Below are 15,887 nucleotides of genomic sequence, written 5' to 3' on the forward strand. Positions count from 1 at the left end.
TGGGTCTGTTTTTTTACTATGGTTGGTGTTAAGAGATACCTAACAACTAATTTACTCCAAAAAAAAAACCAATGTAAATCGATTCTGCTTAACAAGAAAATGAGCTTTGATTTGTTAATCATATTCCCATTACTGTCTTCATCCATATATATAAAAATCACAAAACGTATTGCCTAAAGTAATAATAATAATAAAAAAATTTCCAAACTAAGATGAACAATTTTAGAGCATGGGTTACTGCTAGTCACGTTTTCTCATCACTTTCAAATGCATGTATCTAATTCTGATCCTATGACCCAAAAGTGTTTTAGCATTTTTCGCAAATGTGAATGGCAAGAAAAAGAACTAAAAGGACAGATGGCCAAGGCCTAGGAAATGGACAAATAAAAGGATTTCTAGAAAATCTCATTTGTTGCACCTGTTCTCTGTCTCAGCTCGTAGTGCTATCAATATCAGCAATGACTTAAATTTCAAAGCAAAACCTAATAAAAAAAAGTGCTTTGTTTTCTTACGTCACTATTTGTGTAAAATGAAAGACTTTGCTACGTGAAGCATGTCACGCTACAGAAGTTCTTTCTTTTTTTTCCTTTTTTTTTTTTGTCTTCGTTTGTCACCTACGGCCTTGTGGCTTGAGAAATGTCCATTACAGCCACCCCTCCCAATAAATACTCACTCCTTCAAGTAAGAAATTGTCAAAATGTTTATTTAAGAGTCATGGCCTCAGGTCTAAGTTCGCCATCCTAGTCTGCCCTTTGTGATAGCATAGTTTTGCTGTTGCTTTTATTGTTGACCTTTTTTAAAATCAACCACAAAATTAATTGATTTTATATCTAACGGCCTAATCTTGATGATACAGAGTTGTATTTGTCGTGCTATGAACTGTGGAAATCATGGTGGAGATAAGGTGGGAAGACTTTTTTTTTTTTCACAATCTTCTAAAGCAGTGTTCTACTCTTCATCCCTTGCGTGTGTGTATATGGGCATGAAAAGTTCAGTTTCAGTTATGATTTCTCTATGATATATATCCTTTTTTCATTTTTCTTTTTTGAGAAGATATATCTTTTTTCATTATTGGTCTTCACCCCTTTTCCTTTTCACATTTCTTTTCTTTTCTTTTTTAATTTTAATTAATTTGACAACAAGTAATAAGTATTTTTTTTTGAAGATTGACAACAAGTAATAAGTATAGCTACTATTATTACAATATGAGGCACCAAAAGCCAAAATCTTTTTTTTGTCCCAAGTCAACCCATCTTATCGCTTGAACAGAAACCCAAGTGGCGTATATTTAGGAATGTTTGAATATGAACCATATGATGAGGCTTTTGTTAATTATTCCTATTCTTTTAGTACTATTTGTTTCAATAATATTTAAATATCCCACATGATATTTGGCATAAACATCCTACATGGAGAGTACAATGAAGGGAAGTATTGAGTATGTGTTCAATGAACTAATTTAATTTACCATTGACTAGCTGTTTTTTTCTTTTTTCCTTTTTGGTCACACTACATAATGCAATGGGGAGAGTTTTTCACAACGGAAAATTAACTTACACTTTTGAATAACAAGACACAGTCACTACAAGTAATTAGAGAAATAGTGACATGAAGGACCGTCATTCCAAAGAGAAATGATGGACAATTGCTAATCACTAAATTGAAAGCAATTCAACCGGAAACAAACCCATCCCTCTTTTCTCTCTCTTTCGTTTTCTGTTGAAAACCAGATCTCTATCGAGAATCAACAATACTTACCCTGATTTGTATAAAAACTTTACATATTTTATGCTGCGGAAATGAACAATATTATAAAACGAAAATTTGTTATCAATGGACATTTTACAAAATAATTGGGAGAATATGGCAAATCCATGCTACGGCAATGAATGGTCCAAATTAGGTTCCTAATCCCTCTCTGGAATGAAATTTACAATATGTCGGTGAGCGCTTCTTTAGTTTATATGCTCCGTGAAAAATTGCCATTATTATAATAAATTCACATTATTAGAAAGTTATTCTATTTTTTTTTTCAAAAATATCCACTTAAAAAGTTTTCTTTTAACGTTTTTTTTTTTTTCTGAAAAAGGCAACTTGATTGGTGCAGAAGTTAGTATGATATGAGTTCAGATTGTGGTTTTACATGGGGTTTTCAAAAGTTTCCTTCTTTTATTTAGTACACATGTGAGTCGCAAGACTGCAGGGGCCATTGACTTGCATGGACAACGATATTTGATCAATTCTCGAAAATGGATGAACAATTTATCAGCAAACAAATCCATTGTTGTTGCAATCAATTGGTTAGGCTAATATCCGATGACTGAACTGAAGAGTGCTGATTGTCTCCACGTGGATCTTCTAATTGATTTCCTTTGAGAACTTAAATCACCTTAATTGACATGTCGGAAATGGGTTTTTTTTTTCTTTTGAAAGCATAGGAAATTTATTGATGAGTAACTGGGTGGTACATGTATGAAAGAGACAGAAAATCCCAGTCTAACAGTTATGCAAATTTGCATACCAGACTCGCAAACTCCAAAGACACAAAAACACCAGAAACCCAGTGACAGCAGCAGACGCCTTGGAACATCTACTGAAACAACCCAGGACATGTCGGAAAGGGCTTTGAGATTGGCCGAATCATTCTTCCCACCCAAAAGGTTAATGTCGCTTCTAATTCGGATGTAGCTTGTGGAGATTCTTTAGGATTTAGGGTTCAATAATCAAATGAAAATCTTCAAAACTTCTGACTTGGATTTTGGTTATACAGTCCAAATCCCAAGAGGGGGACAAAAATTACAACAACCTGCGAAATAAGAACAAAAATATTTATATCTTTATTTTTATTTTTAAACTCTTTATCATTTTCTTTTGGAATGATCATATATATTATAATTCATAAGGATAAAAAACTGTTACTTTCTGCCTGTATAAGTCAGTTATTTAAAGTTTGTTTGTTTACAAATGATTTTAATTTTATGATAAACCTTATAAATCAAATGATGTTTGTTTCCATAGGATGTCTGCAATATTTTATTCCAAATAGGAAAGGAAATGCATGCTTGAGAGATAAATATGAGAGGCTCATAATTATAAATTGCTGGCTCCTTTCGAAGCAAAGTTAAGCTCTCATTTTCCTTCATTTTCAGTACATTCAATGAAGGGCCAAGCCCAATGCGCAGGATTCACTCTTCTCTCTCTCTCTCTCTCTCTCTCTCTCTCTCTCGCAACTCACATCATAACTAATATAGACAGTCCAATTATCACCCCAAAAACCCTTCAATTAAACCCAAAGTTGCATTAATTATTACTCACCCCTACTCCAACTTTGATGTTCACAAATCAATGTGGTAATTTCGAATTTGTCATTATCTTTTCTCTACCATATAAATTTAGATAATGAAAAAAGATGCATTTCCATCAACTGCTCATTTTCAAGTATTAAATGTAAGAAATTATTTTATTTATTTTAGAAAAAAAATATGATTTTGAAGACGTGAATAAAATATTTTTCTTAAGGTATTTTTTATCTTTTAAGATACAACAAAATCTTTGATACACTTATTTAAATAGTTAAAATGATAGTGCAATGATGTTATTTTTATAATAAATAAACACATGCGTTTTTTAGTATAGACAATTGTTTTCTTTCAGAATATAACTATTCAAAATGTTTTATTTATTAGAGTTAGGACTTTTCATTGATAAACACTTTTCATAAGTAACATTTATTATTTAATTTGAAAATTAAAATAATGAAAAACTAAATCGCTTGTCAATATTTTAGTCCAAAGAGTTCAAATACCACCTTTAACAAACTATTTAACAATCCCCCGCTAGTTTGAAATGTTGATTTTTTCTATAAAATATATTTTTATTTTTGTCTTTCATACAAAAGAATATTATGCATATAGTTGTATCTCTCAATTTGAGCCATCAATTAACAAATGCATCTCAGAACCTAATAAAGTAGATGGTATCTGCAGATTGAATCTCGACTCCCACTATTATAATTGTAAATACACTACATATAATACTCATTTATATTTTGTAAATGATCGTTCATTTTTAGCACCATAATAGCCATGTGCTTATCCTATTCATAATAAACATTTACAAGAGAATCTCCCAAATTCTTCTTGTTAAAGCAGCACTACTCCTTATGTTTATGTAAGTGGAGTTTTCATGAATGTCCTCATTTCCCTGGATTGCTTCTTTCTATAATAAAATATTCAAACTCCATTAAGAGTATAAATTCAACCTCTATACGTAATGGACCGCACTATTTTTAAACAAGATTTTGAGGAATGGGTTCTATTAATGCATCAACTTAGTAACTAAAGGTTTCGAATTAAATGTTGGGTTTCTGCTATTGGTGTCTAATAGAGGTCTTAAACCCATTATTTTTGTAGTATTACTTACCAAATCTGGTGATAAACCTTTCTTCATCAAAGGATTTGCCAAATTACTTGCAAATTTAACATATGTTATGCTAATTAACGCATTAGAAATTAATTCTCTAATGTAATTATGTCTTAGATTAATATGTCCAGATTTTTCATTATAAATATCACTATATGCGCTAAGCATTGTAACAGCACTATCACAATATAAGGAAATGACTGGCATCAGTTGTGGCCACAACTTTATATCTAATAACAAATTTCTCAACCATTCCATTTCCTTTCTTGTTGCAACTAAAGTTATAAGCTCAGACTCCATGTTAAATGTGAGATGCAAGTTTGTTATGTAAATGCCCAACTAATGGCATCTCCTCCTAGTATAAATATCCATCCTCAAGTGGACTTATTATCATTTGCACTAGCAACCCAACTTGCATTAAAGTATCCTTTTAACACTCTTAAATAGTTTGAATAATGTAAGCCAAAATGTTTAGTCCTTTTACGATATCCAAGAATTCTCCCAATGACTTTTCAATGAATTTTATTAGGTCTACTCGTATATCTTGATAATATGCAAACTGTAAATGTAATATCTGGATTAGTGCAATGCACAGCATACATAATACTTCCAATAGCACTAGCATATTAAAGTTGTACAATTACTTGGTCATCATTCTTATTCATTTTCATGCTTGAGTTATACGAAGTATTAAATTCTGTTATATTGAAATGTTTAAATATATTGATCAATTTCTCAATATAGTGACTTCGATTAATGACATAACAATTATTATGTTTTTTAACTTTAATACAAAAAATAGTATCAACCTCATTCAAATCCTTTATTTTAAAAATAGATGTTAAATATTTCAGTTTCATTTGTGCTAATCATGTTATTGTTAAATATTAACATGTCATCAACATAAAGACATATTATTACTACATAATCTTTGATAAGTTTTGAGTTGACACACTTGTTAGCCCCATTATATTTAAAACCATAAGATAATATGTACGAGTCAAATCTCTAATGCCAATCTTTAAGAGCTTGCTTTAGCCCAAAGTGAGTTAACCAATTTACAAACTTTTCTTTCATTTGCAAGAAGTGTATAAAATCTTTGATTGTTCCATAGATACTTCCTTCTTTAAACCATCATTTCAAAAAGAAGTTTTAGCATCCATTTGATGTATATATAATTTATAAATCGAAGTTAGTGTTATAAGTGTTCTAATAGATTTTAGCCACTGAAGCGTATGCATCTAAATAGTTTATGGCTTTCTTTGAAACCTTTGGCAACTAATCTTGCTTTAAAGGTTGGAATAGAACCATCAGTATTATATTTTCTTTTAAACACCCACTTACATCTAATTGGTTTAGAACCTAAAGGCAAATCAACTAATACTCATGCATTTTAAGACATTATTGAGTCCACTTAATCATTTGCAACTTTTTTCCAAAAGGTTGTATCTCTTGAAAACATTGCTTCACCAAAAGTTTTGAGATCTTCATCAACACTTAGCGAAATTGGTGTTTTATTTACCACATTGGTTCTATCTTTTTCAATTAGAAAAACAATTGAATCCATAGAAATATTCAAAATTTAAATGTTTCCCTTTTCTTAATCTTTAATTTCTTCTTAACTCAATAGATTCATTAATTTCTTTTCTTTTTACACCAATTGTTGGAGCCATTTCAACTTGCTTTTCCTTTTCAAAATTAACAGAATTATATATAAATTTATTGTCAAAGAAATCAACATGTATAAATTCAACTATAACAATAGAATTTAAATCAAGTAATTCATATACTTTTGAATTTTATGCATAACCAACAAAAATACGTTTGATGCTTCTAGGTACTAATTTTATCTTACAAGGATTTGTGACTTTATAATAAGCTATACAACCCCACACTTTAATCATTCAAAAAAAAATTTTTTTTCCATTATTCCATAATTCATATGGTGTTATAAGTAATTTTTTCAAAGGAACTCTATTACTTATATGACATGCTATCAAGAGTGCTTCTCCTTAAAGATTAAAAGGAACTTGTGCATTTAGCAACATATTATTTTTTCTCTCGACTAATCCATTCTGTTGAGGTGTATAAGGAGTTGTTTTATGATGAATTATTTCATTCTCTTCACAAAATAGAAAAAACAAGTTTGGAAAATATTCTTCTCCTCTATCACTTTGAAGAATTTTAATCTTCTTTTCTTTTTTATTTTCAATAATAGTTTTAAATTCCTTGAATTTGTCAAATGCTTCATCTTTTATTTTTATTAAATAAACATGAGTGAAGTTAGAATAAACATTAATGAATGTTATAAAATACTTTTTCCCTCCTTTTGTTAGTAAACCATTTAGTTCAAAAATATTAGAATGTACAAGTTTTAATAAGTCTTGTTTTCTTTCAACTTTTGGAAAATGTTTCTTAGTCATTTTTACCTCACAAATTTCACATTTTTCAAAACTATCTTTTTGACATGAAATATAATCATACTTTAACATAAAATTTAAAGATTGAAATTTTAAATGACATAATTTAGCATACCATAAATCAGAAGAATACTCAACAGTATAAGTAAAAGAATTATTCATTTCATTGATACTGAGTTTGAACATTCCATCACAAGAATATCCTTTTGCAATAAATACAATATTTTTCGATACTATAACCTTATCCAATTCTAGTATAATTTTAAAATCATTCTTACATAATAAATGTACAAATAAAAGATTTTTTTTTAATTTTAGGAACATGGAATACATTACGTAAAATTAATTTCTGCCCTGAGGTAAATTTTAACTCAACTGTTTCTTTGCCAAGCATTTTAACAGGATTATGGTTCCCCATTAGAATTTCTTCTGGTCATATGAGTTCTTTATAGCTTTTGAACTACCCTCTGTCATTGCAAACATGAATAGTAGCATTGCAATCTAGCCACCAGTCTGAACATTTTGTTATAGCCATGTCTACTTTGGTAACTATTCTAATATACATTTCAATCACCATCACAACAACTTCTTTGATATCATGTTCAAAAAGGTTTACCTTGTTTCTAGAACTAGAAGCAACAATCTTGTTTTTAGGATTACTAGAATTTCTGAACTTGCACTCTTTGATAAAATGCCTCTTCTTTCCACAATGATAACGTCTTTTATCACTCTTAAATTTCTTGGATTTCTTAAAGTCATTTTTCCAGACTCTATTGTTTTTCATTTTATTAGAACCCTTTTCTTTTTCATTGATGAGGTTTATATTTGATCCAAGAATGAGTGCATCTCTAAAATGATTTTTGGCCACAATACGCATATAGCTTGAAACTCTTCAATAGTAAAACTTTATGGAAAATGCAAAATTTGCTTCCTATATATATTTCAAGAAGGTGGAAGTTTGGACAAAATTGTTTATACTTGAACTTAGTAAGGGATTTTGATTTCTAGTTCACTTAATTCAGAGGCAAGAATTTGTAACTCATTCGCTGAATCCATAATTGGTTTGATATCCATCATGGTAAACTCAAAGTATTTTAATGCAAGAAATTTATCCGTACCTTTTTCTTCTCCTTTTTGTACGTTTTATCCAATGCCATCCAAATTTCCTTTCGTGACGTGATCTCTTCTGGAATTGATGGTTGATCTATCTCAAGAATATAACAAATCCTCAATGTGGTTAATAGGAATACCATCTTGTTCCTCCATCTAGTGAAATTTATTCCATTAAATTTGTCTAACTTGATCACTTCCTAATTTTGGAAGTAAACCTTCATATTTGAATCTAGCCCATTCTCCATTACGAAATAATTTTGAAAAAAGGTTAAAAACTACTTTAAGAATGTTAGAAATTTTTTATTATTTTAAGAAGAATAATAATACGACTTTGATAACGTGAATAAAATACTTTCCTTAAGCTATTTTTAATCTCCAAAATACAACAAAATCCTTAACACACTTATTATAAAAGTGAAAATGATAGTATAATAATATTGTTTCTATGATAAATGAACATATATGTCTTTTAATGTAGACAATTGTTTCCTTTCATTATATAACTATTCAAAAAGTTATATTTAATACAATCACAACTTTTCATAAATAATATTTATTATTTAATTTACAAATTAAAATAATAAAAAATTAATCACTTATTAATAGTTTAGTCCTAGAGTCCAAATATCACTATTAACAAACTATGTAACATTAAAATTTGTGAGCTTAGAATTAAGCATGATCAACATTAAGTATTGCAAAAATTTTGAAATGAAAAACCCCAAAAGAGAGAGAAAAGAAAAGCCCTGTGTGTGTGTGTGTTTTCTTTTGTGGGTTTTGTTTGTGAAAACGGTGTGAGAATCCTAATTTAACAAGTTTTCGATGAAGTCAAGGTGCTTGTCAGGTAAAAACGACATTATTGTGAAAGAAAACCAAATAAAATGATGTGATACTCATTTAGTGGGGTTTAGTCTATCAACCACAAAGTTTTATCAGTAGGGCTTTAGTCTATCAACCACAAATCTTTATCGTAGCCAATAGGTGGCCGAGAGTATTTATAAGCCATAAGGATATACTATCCCATTTGGGACTATATTAATTCCTTCGTGTTAAATCTTCAGCAGGGAGCAGGAAATTAGGACTAGAAAATTCTTTTTATTGTTAACAGTGTCCATAAGAAAAAAAAAAAACCCCTCATCATTTGTAGCCAAGTCTGATTTAGTCATTGCTGGTTAATTTGAAATTATTGTAGTGGAAAAATAAGAGAGGTTCCGTCTGTTTCTCTTTTGCTCGGTGTGATATTCATTAATATAAAGCCAAAAGAAAAAGTAAGCAAAGTCCAGTTTACAAAAGACATTGGTCCTGTAAGAAATGGATGGATACGCATCCTATTAAACAATTTACAACAACCATCCGTAAGCAAGTACACCATAAAACAAATAGAACCAGCTGGCTTCCCCTAATAAATTACCTGGTGACAAATACAATTCCACCCAAGTAACACCTCAGTATCCAACCGCAACCCAAACTCTCAATTCATCTCCCCATGTCTCACACTAAGATTTAGCATCAAAGAATCATAATCCCAGCATAAAGGGACAGCTAGACAGCTTCTAAACAACAAAGATTCAGCAACATAAACCCAGCATCAACACAATACTTGTTCATACATTTCTCATTACATTACATTCATGGAATTTGAGGGTTCAAATCACCCTTGTATAAAAACATATGATTTATGGACGCTTGCATTTATGAACTAGGCTCTATTTGAGGTTGCTCTAACGGGTTTGGGAAAAAATATATATTAACAGTACTATTAATAATTACAAGGATTTATATTGATAGATAAAGAGGAGCAGAAATGTCTCCAAAGATAAATACAGGCCCAGAAGCACCTTAAGTGCAAACAAATACAGGCTTGGAGGACAGGCAAATGGATTATGAAACTAAACCAGCAACAGCAAACGATAATGCATAAGAAAGCCATGAAGAGCCATTCTTTGAACTATGACAGAACAGGGGAACGACAGCACTAAACTCTCACTTGAACTTAAACAATCAAGATGGAATCGAGATTAGCTGAAAATTCTAAATTTGAGTCATGATCTTTTCTCTTGCATAAGAGAAGCAATAAAACTTTTTTATTTAGTAATTAAATAAGTCGGAGGAGTGCTATTTAAACTCAAACTTTGTTTTCAAAGATAATTAGGTGTGGTTTATCATTGGATACTCGCCTTACTTACAGTTACCAACAGCTTCCTTTTTTGCCATTAATTACTTTCGGTTACGAACAAATTGGCCTTGTTACACTACCTAATATGTATCTTCATAAAGCAGATGTTGATTGCTTGAGAAGGACTACAAGTAGCCATGCAATCCCATTAATTTGCAAGAAATTAATTATAACTAGATGCTATTGTGAATAATATAAACAAAGTAACGGAATTGCTAATGCCATTGCTTGGATCCCTTCGCTGCTAATTCAACGAATCTAACTTTCTTTTCGTTTTTCTTTATGGGATATTAATGGATCTGACTCTTTCAAAGGCAAAAAAAAGAAAGAGAGAAAAAAGAAATGCTGTCACTATAAGCTATTGGAAGTTGGAACTCGGAAAATGTTTACTTTTCCTTTCTTCCTCTCTTCTCTCTTTAATAAATGAGTAGGGCATGCAGTTTGCACGGTTGTAGTTATTTTCTTTCTTCCTTGATTTCAAATTAAGTTATTAAATCAATTTGCCATTTGTTCTCAGATATTAAATCCGAATCCAACACTAAAGGGTGAGTTGCCCCTAGACTTTGACAACTTTGTATCCCATGTATCCTTGGTCAATACTATATTTAGTAATAATCTTTTCAGATAATATTCTAATTTATATATGCATTATATATATATGATATTATATACACACATAAAAATTTTCTAATTACTTAATAAAAAATAATTTCTCTTATCACGTAAATCTCAAATCGTCCATTCTAAAAATTGAATTGAAGATATTCATTTTGAGTTCAAGTAATAAAATTAAGGCCAGATATTGATCACTTATTAAAAATGGGTAACATGCAAATTAATTTCACCATTACTATTGATTCATGCAAATTAAGAAGGCTACTTGAGGCCTTGGCATGCTTTCCATTGATGCACGCATCACAAAGTTATTGGAAGAGGTGTTTTAATTTCCATGAATCCAACTGTTTTGTATGGAAATGGCCAAAAATTAACTTATCCTGGAAAAACTGGACACTTACTAATTCATGATACGTAGCCATTTAAAATGGATAAGACAGTAAATTAGGCGCAGGGACTCCTTTTCGGTGCCACCTCCGAGTATACCCCACAATGAATGCCACACGGTTTTGAGAGGCAGAGAGAGAAAGAGTCTTAGCATATTTGACTTTTGGCAAGCAATGAGTAAATGCGCTTTGCTGTCCGTTTTGACTCTTCGGAAGCAAATCCTTTTACCTCATTACGCAGGTCAGCGTAAACATCTAACCGGGTCTCTTCTCTATATATATCTATATATAGACAAGGCAACCCTTGCCCTGGAGGCTTGTCTCAGCATTTCTATTAGGATAGAAAGAGATTTCAAACTCTAGGTTTTAGCTCTAGCTATATCGCAAGATAGTAACAAGACTTTTTTGTTTGAGAAAATTAAATCTTCAATTTTCATCTCAAGAGTGTGAGAGAAAGAGAGAAGAAAGAGGACATGGGTAGACCTCCTTGCTGTGATAAAATTGGTGTGAAGAAGGGACCATGGACTCCTGAAGAAGATATCATCCTGGTTTCTTATATTCAAGAACATGGACCGGGAAATTGGAGATCAGTTCCTACTAATACAGGTAACAAGTCTCTCCAGGTTGAGCTGACAAGTTTTCCTTGAGATTTTAGTTTAATCCCCTTTTCCTGGTTTTTAAAATCTCTGTTAATAGTTTCTTTTTTTTTTTTAATCTCCTTGGGTTGGTTGTGATCATTAAAGAGGTGCAATAAATATTCTGGCATCTTTTTTTTTTGTACATTAATTCATCTTGGTTCCTTCCATTACTCTCTTTTAGAGATGTGTGAGGTTAACTTTCTATGCTTTCTTGAGGGGTTTGTTTTTATTCACAAGTTTTTTTCTTCTTTATGTTGATTTTCAGGTTTGCTTAGATGCAGCAAGAGTTGCCGGCTTAGATGGACAAACTATCTGCGGCCGGGTATTAAGCGTGGTAACTTCACTGAACAAGAAGAGAAGATGATAATCCATCTCCAAGCTCTTTTAGGCAATAGGTAAGAAGATAATCCGTGTCTCTCCTCTAAGATGATGAATAGAAGTTCATACACAAATTTCTTTTCAATTAGGGTATATTATCTATTTAGATTTTTGAACCCTAAACTAAGTAATAATGGAAAATTTCGTTGTTTGGGTGCAGATGGGCTGCCATAGCTTCCTACCTTCCTCAGAGAACAGATAATGACATAAAAAATTATTGGAACACCCATCTGAAAAAGAAGCTGAAAAAGTTCCAAACAGGCGTTGATGGCCAAAATCAAGATGGGTTCTCTTCTTCACAATCAGTTACCAAGGGGCAGTGGGAGAGAAGGCTTCAGACCGATATCCGGATGGCTAAACAAGCCCTTTCTGAGGCTTTGTCCCTTGATAAACCAAACTCTTCAACTGACTCAAGGGACTTCAGCCTCTCTCACCCTTACTTGAAACCATCTCAATCTCAAGCGTCTACTTATGCATCCAGTGCCGAAAACATATCCCGGTTGCTTGAAAACTGGATGAAAAATCCACCCAAACCAGCTGCTCGTCAAACAAATTCAGCTGAAACAATGACTCAGAATTCCTTCAACAACACAACTACAGCAGGCTCTAGCTCCAGTGAAGGAGCATTTAGCGCAACTACGCCTGAGGGTTTTGACTCTTTTTTTAGCTTCAACTCTTCCAACTCAGATGCTTCTCATGAATCTGTGTCGGTGGATCAGAACGCCAATTTGACGCCTGAAAACAGCGTCTTTCAAGGTGAGAGCAAGCCCAATCTGGAGACTCATCAGGTCCCTCTCACATTGATAGAGAAATGGCTCTTGGATGATGGTTCGGCTCAGGCTCATGAAGACCTAATTAACATGTCTTTAGAAGATAGTGCTGGGTTGTTTTGAAGGACATCAAGTTTGGGGGTTCTTTGTTTGTTTTTGGTGGTTTTAGGCCTTTGATCTGGTAGGTCTTTCTAGTGTATGCAGATAGATAACACCCTCTCTTGGGAGGAGCAGGAAGTGTAAATTACAAGTAAACAGTATTATTATGCTATATATGTACTGGATCATTATTAATAAATTAGACATCTCTTCTCCTATATATCTGTTCTATAAGTTGGAATTTTATTGCTGTTTTTCTTGCACCTTATGATGCATATCTCACATGTATATATCCGAAAAAGAAAGGGTTGGAGTTAGGGTTTAACTTTGAATGATTAATCAATAAACGTGTTGTTGTTGGTTAATTTATTTATCTATAGGAAAATGTTCAACAGTCCCAAGAAATTACAATCGGAAGAGAAATAAAAACTCTAGAGGTGAAGTTAACCCTTATTTATATATGCTATTTGTGGAGCAAAATTAAAATTGGAAATGGATAACATATATATATATATATATATATATAGCCTCGAACTTTGTAGCGTGGAAATGAATGCACATCTATCAAAAGTGGCGGTGTTGAAGAAGAAAACATCATATCATTATGGTGTAAACGCTTTCTGGTGTCGGCGTGGTTACTGGAGTTAGTATCAATTTGCTTGCTGCAAATTGGTGTGTTTTTGGTAAGGAAAGCTGGTTGGGGCCCGAGAAGAAGTCCCCTAGATTTATGGCAAGAGATAAAGCAGTTAAGTTGATTACCAATTTGTAATTAGCTCTTTCAGTTATAATTTCTATATAAAGAATTAAAGAGCAACTGATTCATAAATAATTATAGTTTTAGTTTACAATTAATTATAATGGACATAATTAAGACAGTCATGAATTACCAGTTACTTTCCCAATTGGGACTATATAGGCTGAGCCAAAGAATATTGTGTGGCAAGGACTTTTCCAACTGTTCCTCTTCTTCTTATTAGTTTGAAATTGGGATTTGAGTAAATAAAACTTTATACATACATACATATATATTTATATGCGCATCATGCATGGAACTTGTACATCTTTTTGCTAAAATGGCATATGTCAGCTCCAAAATGCTGCTGGGGACTCAGATTTTTGGTCCATACAGTTATAGATAAGGCAAGTTTGAATTGGCTGCCAATCCATTTCACTTACACATGCATATGCAATTATATGAATCTACCATCAGCTAGTATTATTCCGGACTTTTTTGGGAAAGGATAATCTTGGACAATATTTTGACTGTCAGTTAAATGACCCAACCCATACAAAATTGAAACCCAAAACTTATTATTTATGTTTATACATGTTTAGATATGTTTATGATTGATTAAAAAAAGGTGTTTAGATACTTAAAACTTTGTTCAATGGTAAATATTGGTGGAAAACTTGAATAACATCCATTCCAAATGCATATAAATAATATTATTAAAACTTGTTGAGTAGTGCTAGTTCAAAGTTATATCATATCATACTCTTTAAGGTTATGTTCTGCATAATTTCGCAGCCAAACTTAGATGTTCTATTAGACTTCCTTAGAATTATTTTAAGTTGTTTTTATAAGGTATTATGGTGTGTGAAATAAATTATATTCTTCCATCTCAAATTGACTCTAGTTGGTTTTAAATTAAAATATAAAATTGTTTTATAATATTGATATTTAATTTTTTTCTTGATACCCAAAAAGCGAAAAAAAAATGGAGAATAAAAAAGGACATGACATAGGTAATATTATTTAGGTGTTTTTTTTCTAAAAACTTGATTACATTAAAATTTTAAATCCCAAACTAATAAATTAATAAAAAAGAGTAGATCAATAACATGTAAAATGTTTACTGAAAATAGTATGTTTACAGAATTTAATAATTGTTAGTGTATAAATGGTGAACCTATTTTAAGTTAAAGCACCAATTTAGATAAAATGGAAAAAATTGTCAAGAGTCTTTAGATTTAGAAATTTCTGAATTTTCACAAGGGAACTTTGTAAAACTTTGGCTAGAAAACTCCACCTACTTAGTCAATTTGATTTGTTCTTTATCTACACAGCAAAATCTCTGTTTGTTCAAGTGAACAAAATAGAAATATATTGCTCAAGGTAGATTATATTTGATTTCTCTGATAAAAAGACCTTTTTCAATACTAGTTTGTAATTAGGACTGTATATGCTGGTCCTATTGGAGTAGCATATTTGCCTAAAAGGCACTATAGCATATCCCTTTTGACTGGCTTGCCCAGCTGGACTGAAAATCTAATAGCATCTACTAATACTGTTCTTCATTTTCAATGACAAAATCATCCTTAAGTATGATGTTGAAACCTTAATTAAAGCAATGGTGACAGGCCGTTCTGGAGTTGGTGAACATAATAATACCAAAGAGAAGTCGGCATTAAGCACACCCTAAAGTCAAGAATAAGGAGCTAGTGGTATCTATAAAGTACACTATATGTAATTTACCCTTGTCTGATTTTTCATTGGTATCTCCCTAATTAAAGATAAAAATTTAAGATTCTATTTTAGACTTACCCAAATCAAATTTTATCCCATTATAATATTCAAAGGTGGCGTTTGTTATTTTACAATGTAATGTGATTACAGGTAAGGTGATTACAGGTAATGTAATTGCAAGTAATGTGATTATAAGCAATGTGATTACAGAGAAAATAACATTATAGTGTTTGGTATACAAGCAAAATAATTATTAAAATGCAGGGAAGATAACATTGTAGCGTTTGGTTTTCAAGTACTTCACTAGAAATGTAATGTTAAATTTCAAAATTAACCCTATTTATTAAAATGTAAGTTTAATATATTTATATTTATATTATTAATTTTTATATAATATCATCTC

At 31.4% G+C, this 15,887-nt stretch overlaps 1 protein-coding gene across 1 annotated transcript; it reads left to right on the top strand.

Moving 5' to 3' along the window:
- The first annotated feature begins 11,420 nt into the window (after positions 1 to 11,420).
- On the top strand, positions 11,421 to 13,237 carry LOC110417744 (myb-related protein 306-like). Its single transcript, XM_021430256.1, has 3 exons — positions 11,421 to 11,738; positions 12,036 to 12,165; positions 12,309 to 13,237. Exons 1-3 carry the CDS (start codon positions 11,606 to 11,608, stop codon positions 13,039 to 13,041), a joined length of 996 nt encoding a protein of 331 aa, XP_021285931.1. The 5' UTR covers positions 11,421 to 11,605; the 3' UTR covers positions 13,042 to 13,237.
- The last annotated feature ends 2,650 nt before the right edge of the window (positions 13,238 to 15,887 follow it).

This window comes from Theobroma umbraticum, unplaced genomic scaffold, assembly GCF_002168275.2.
Source record: "Theobroma umbraticum cultivar Fairchild unplaced genomic scaffold, ASM216827v3 scaffold_50.0, whole genome shotgun sequence".
NCBI classification, from domain to species: Eukaryota; Viridiplantae; Streptophyta; class Magnoliopsida; order Malvales; family Malvaceae; genus Theobroma; species Theobroma umbraticum.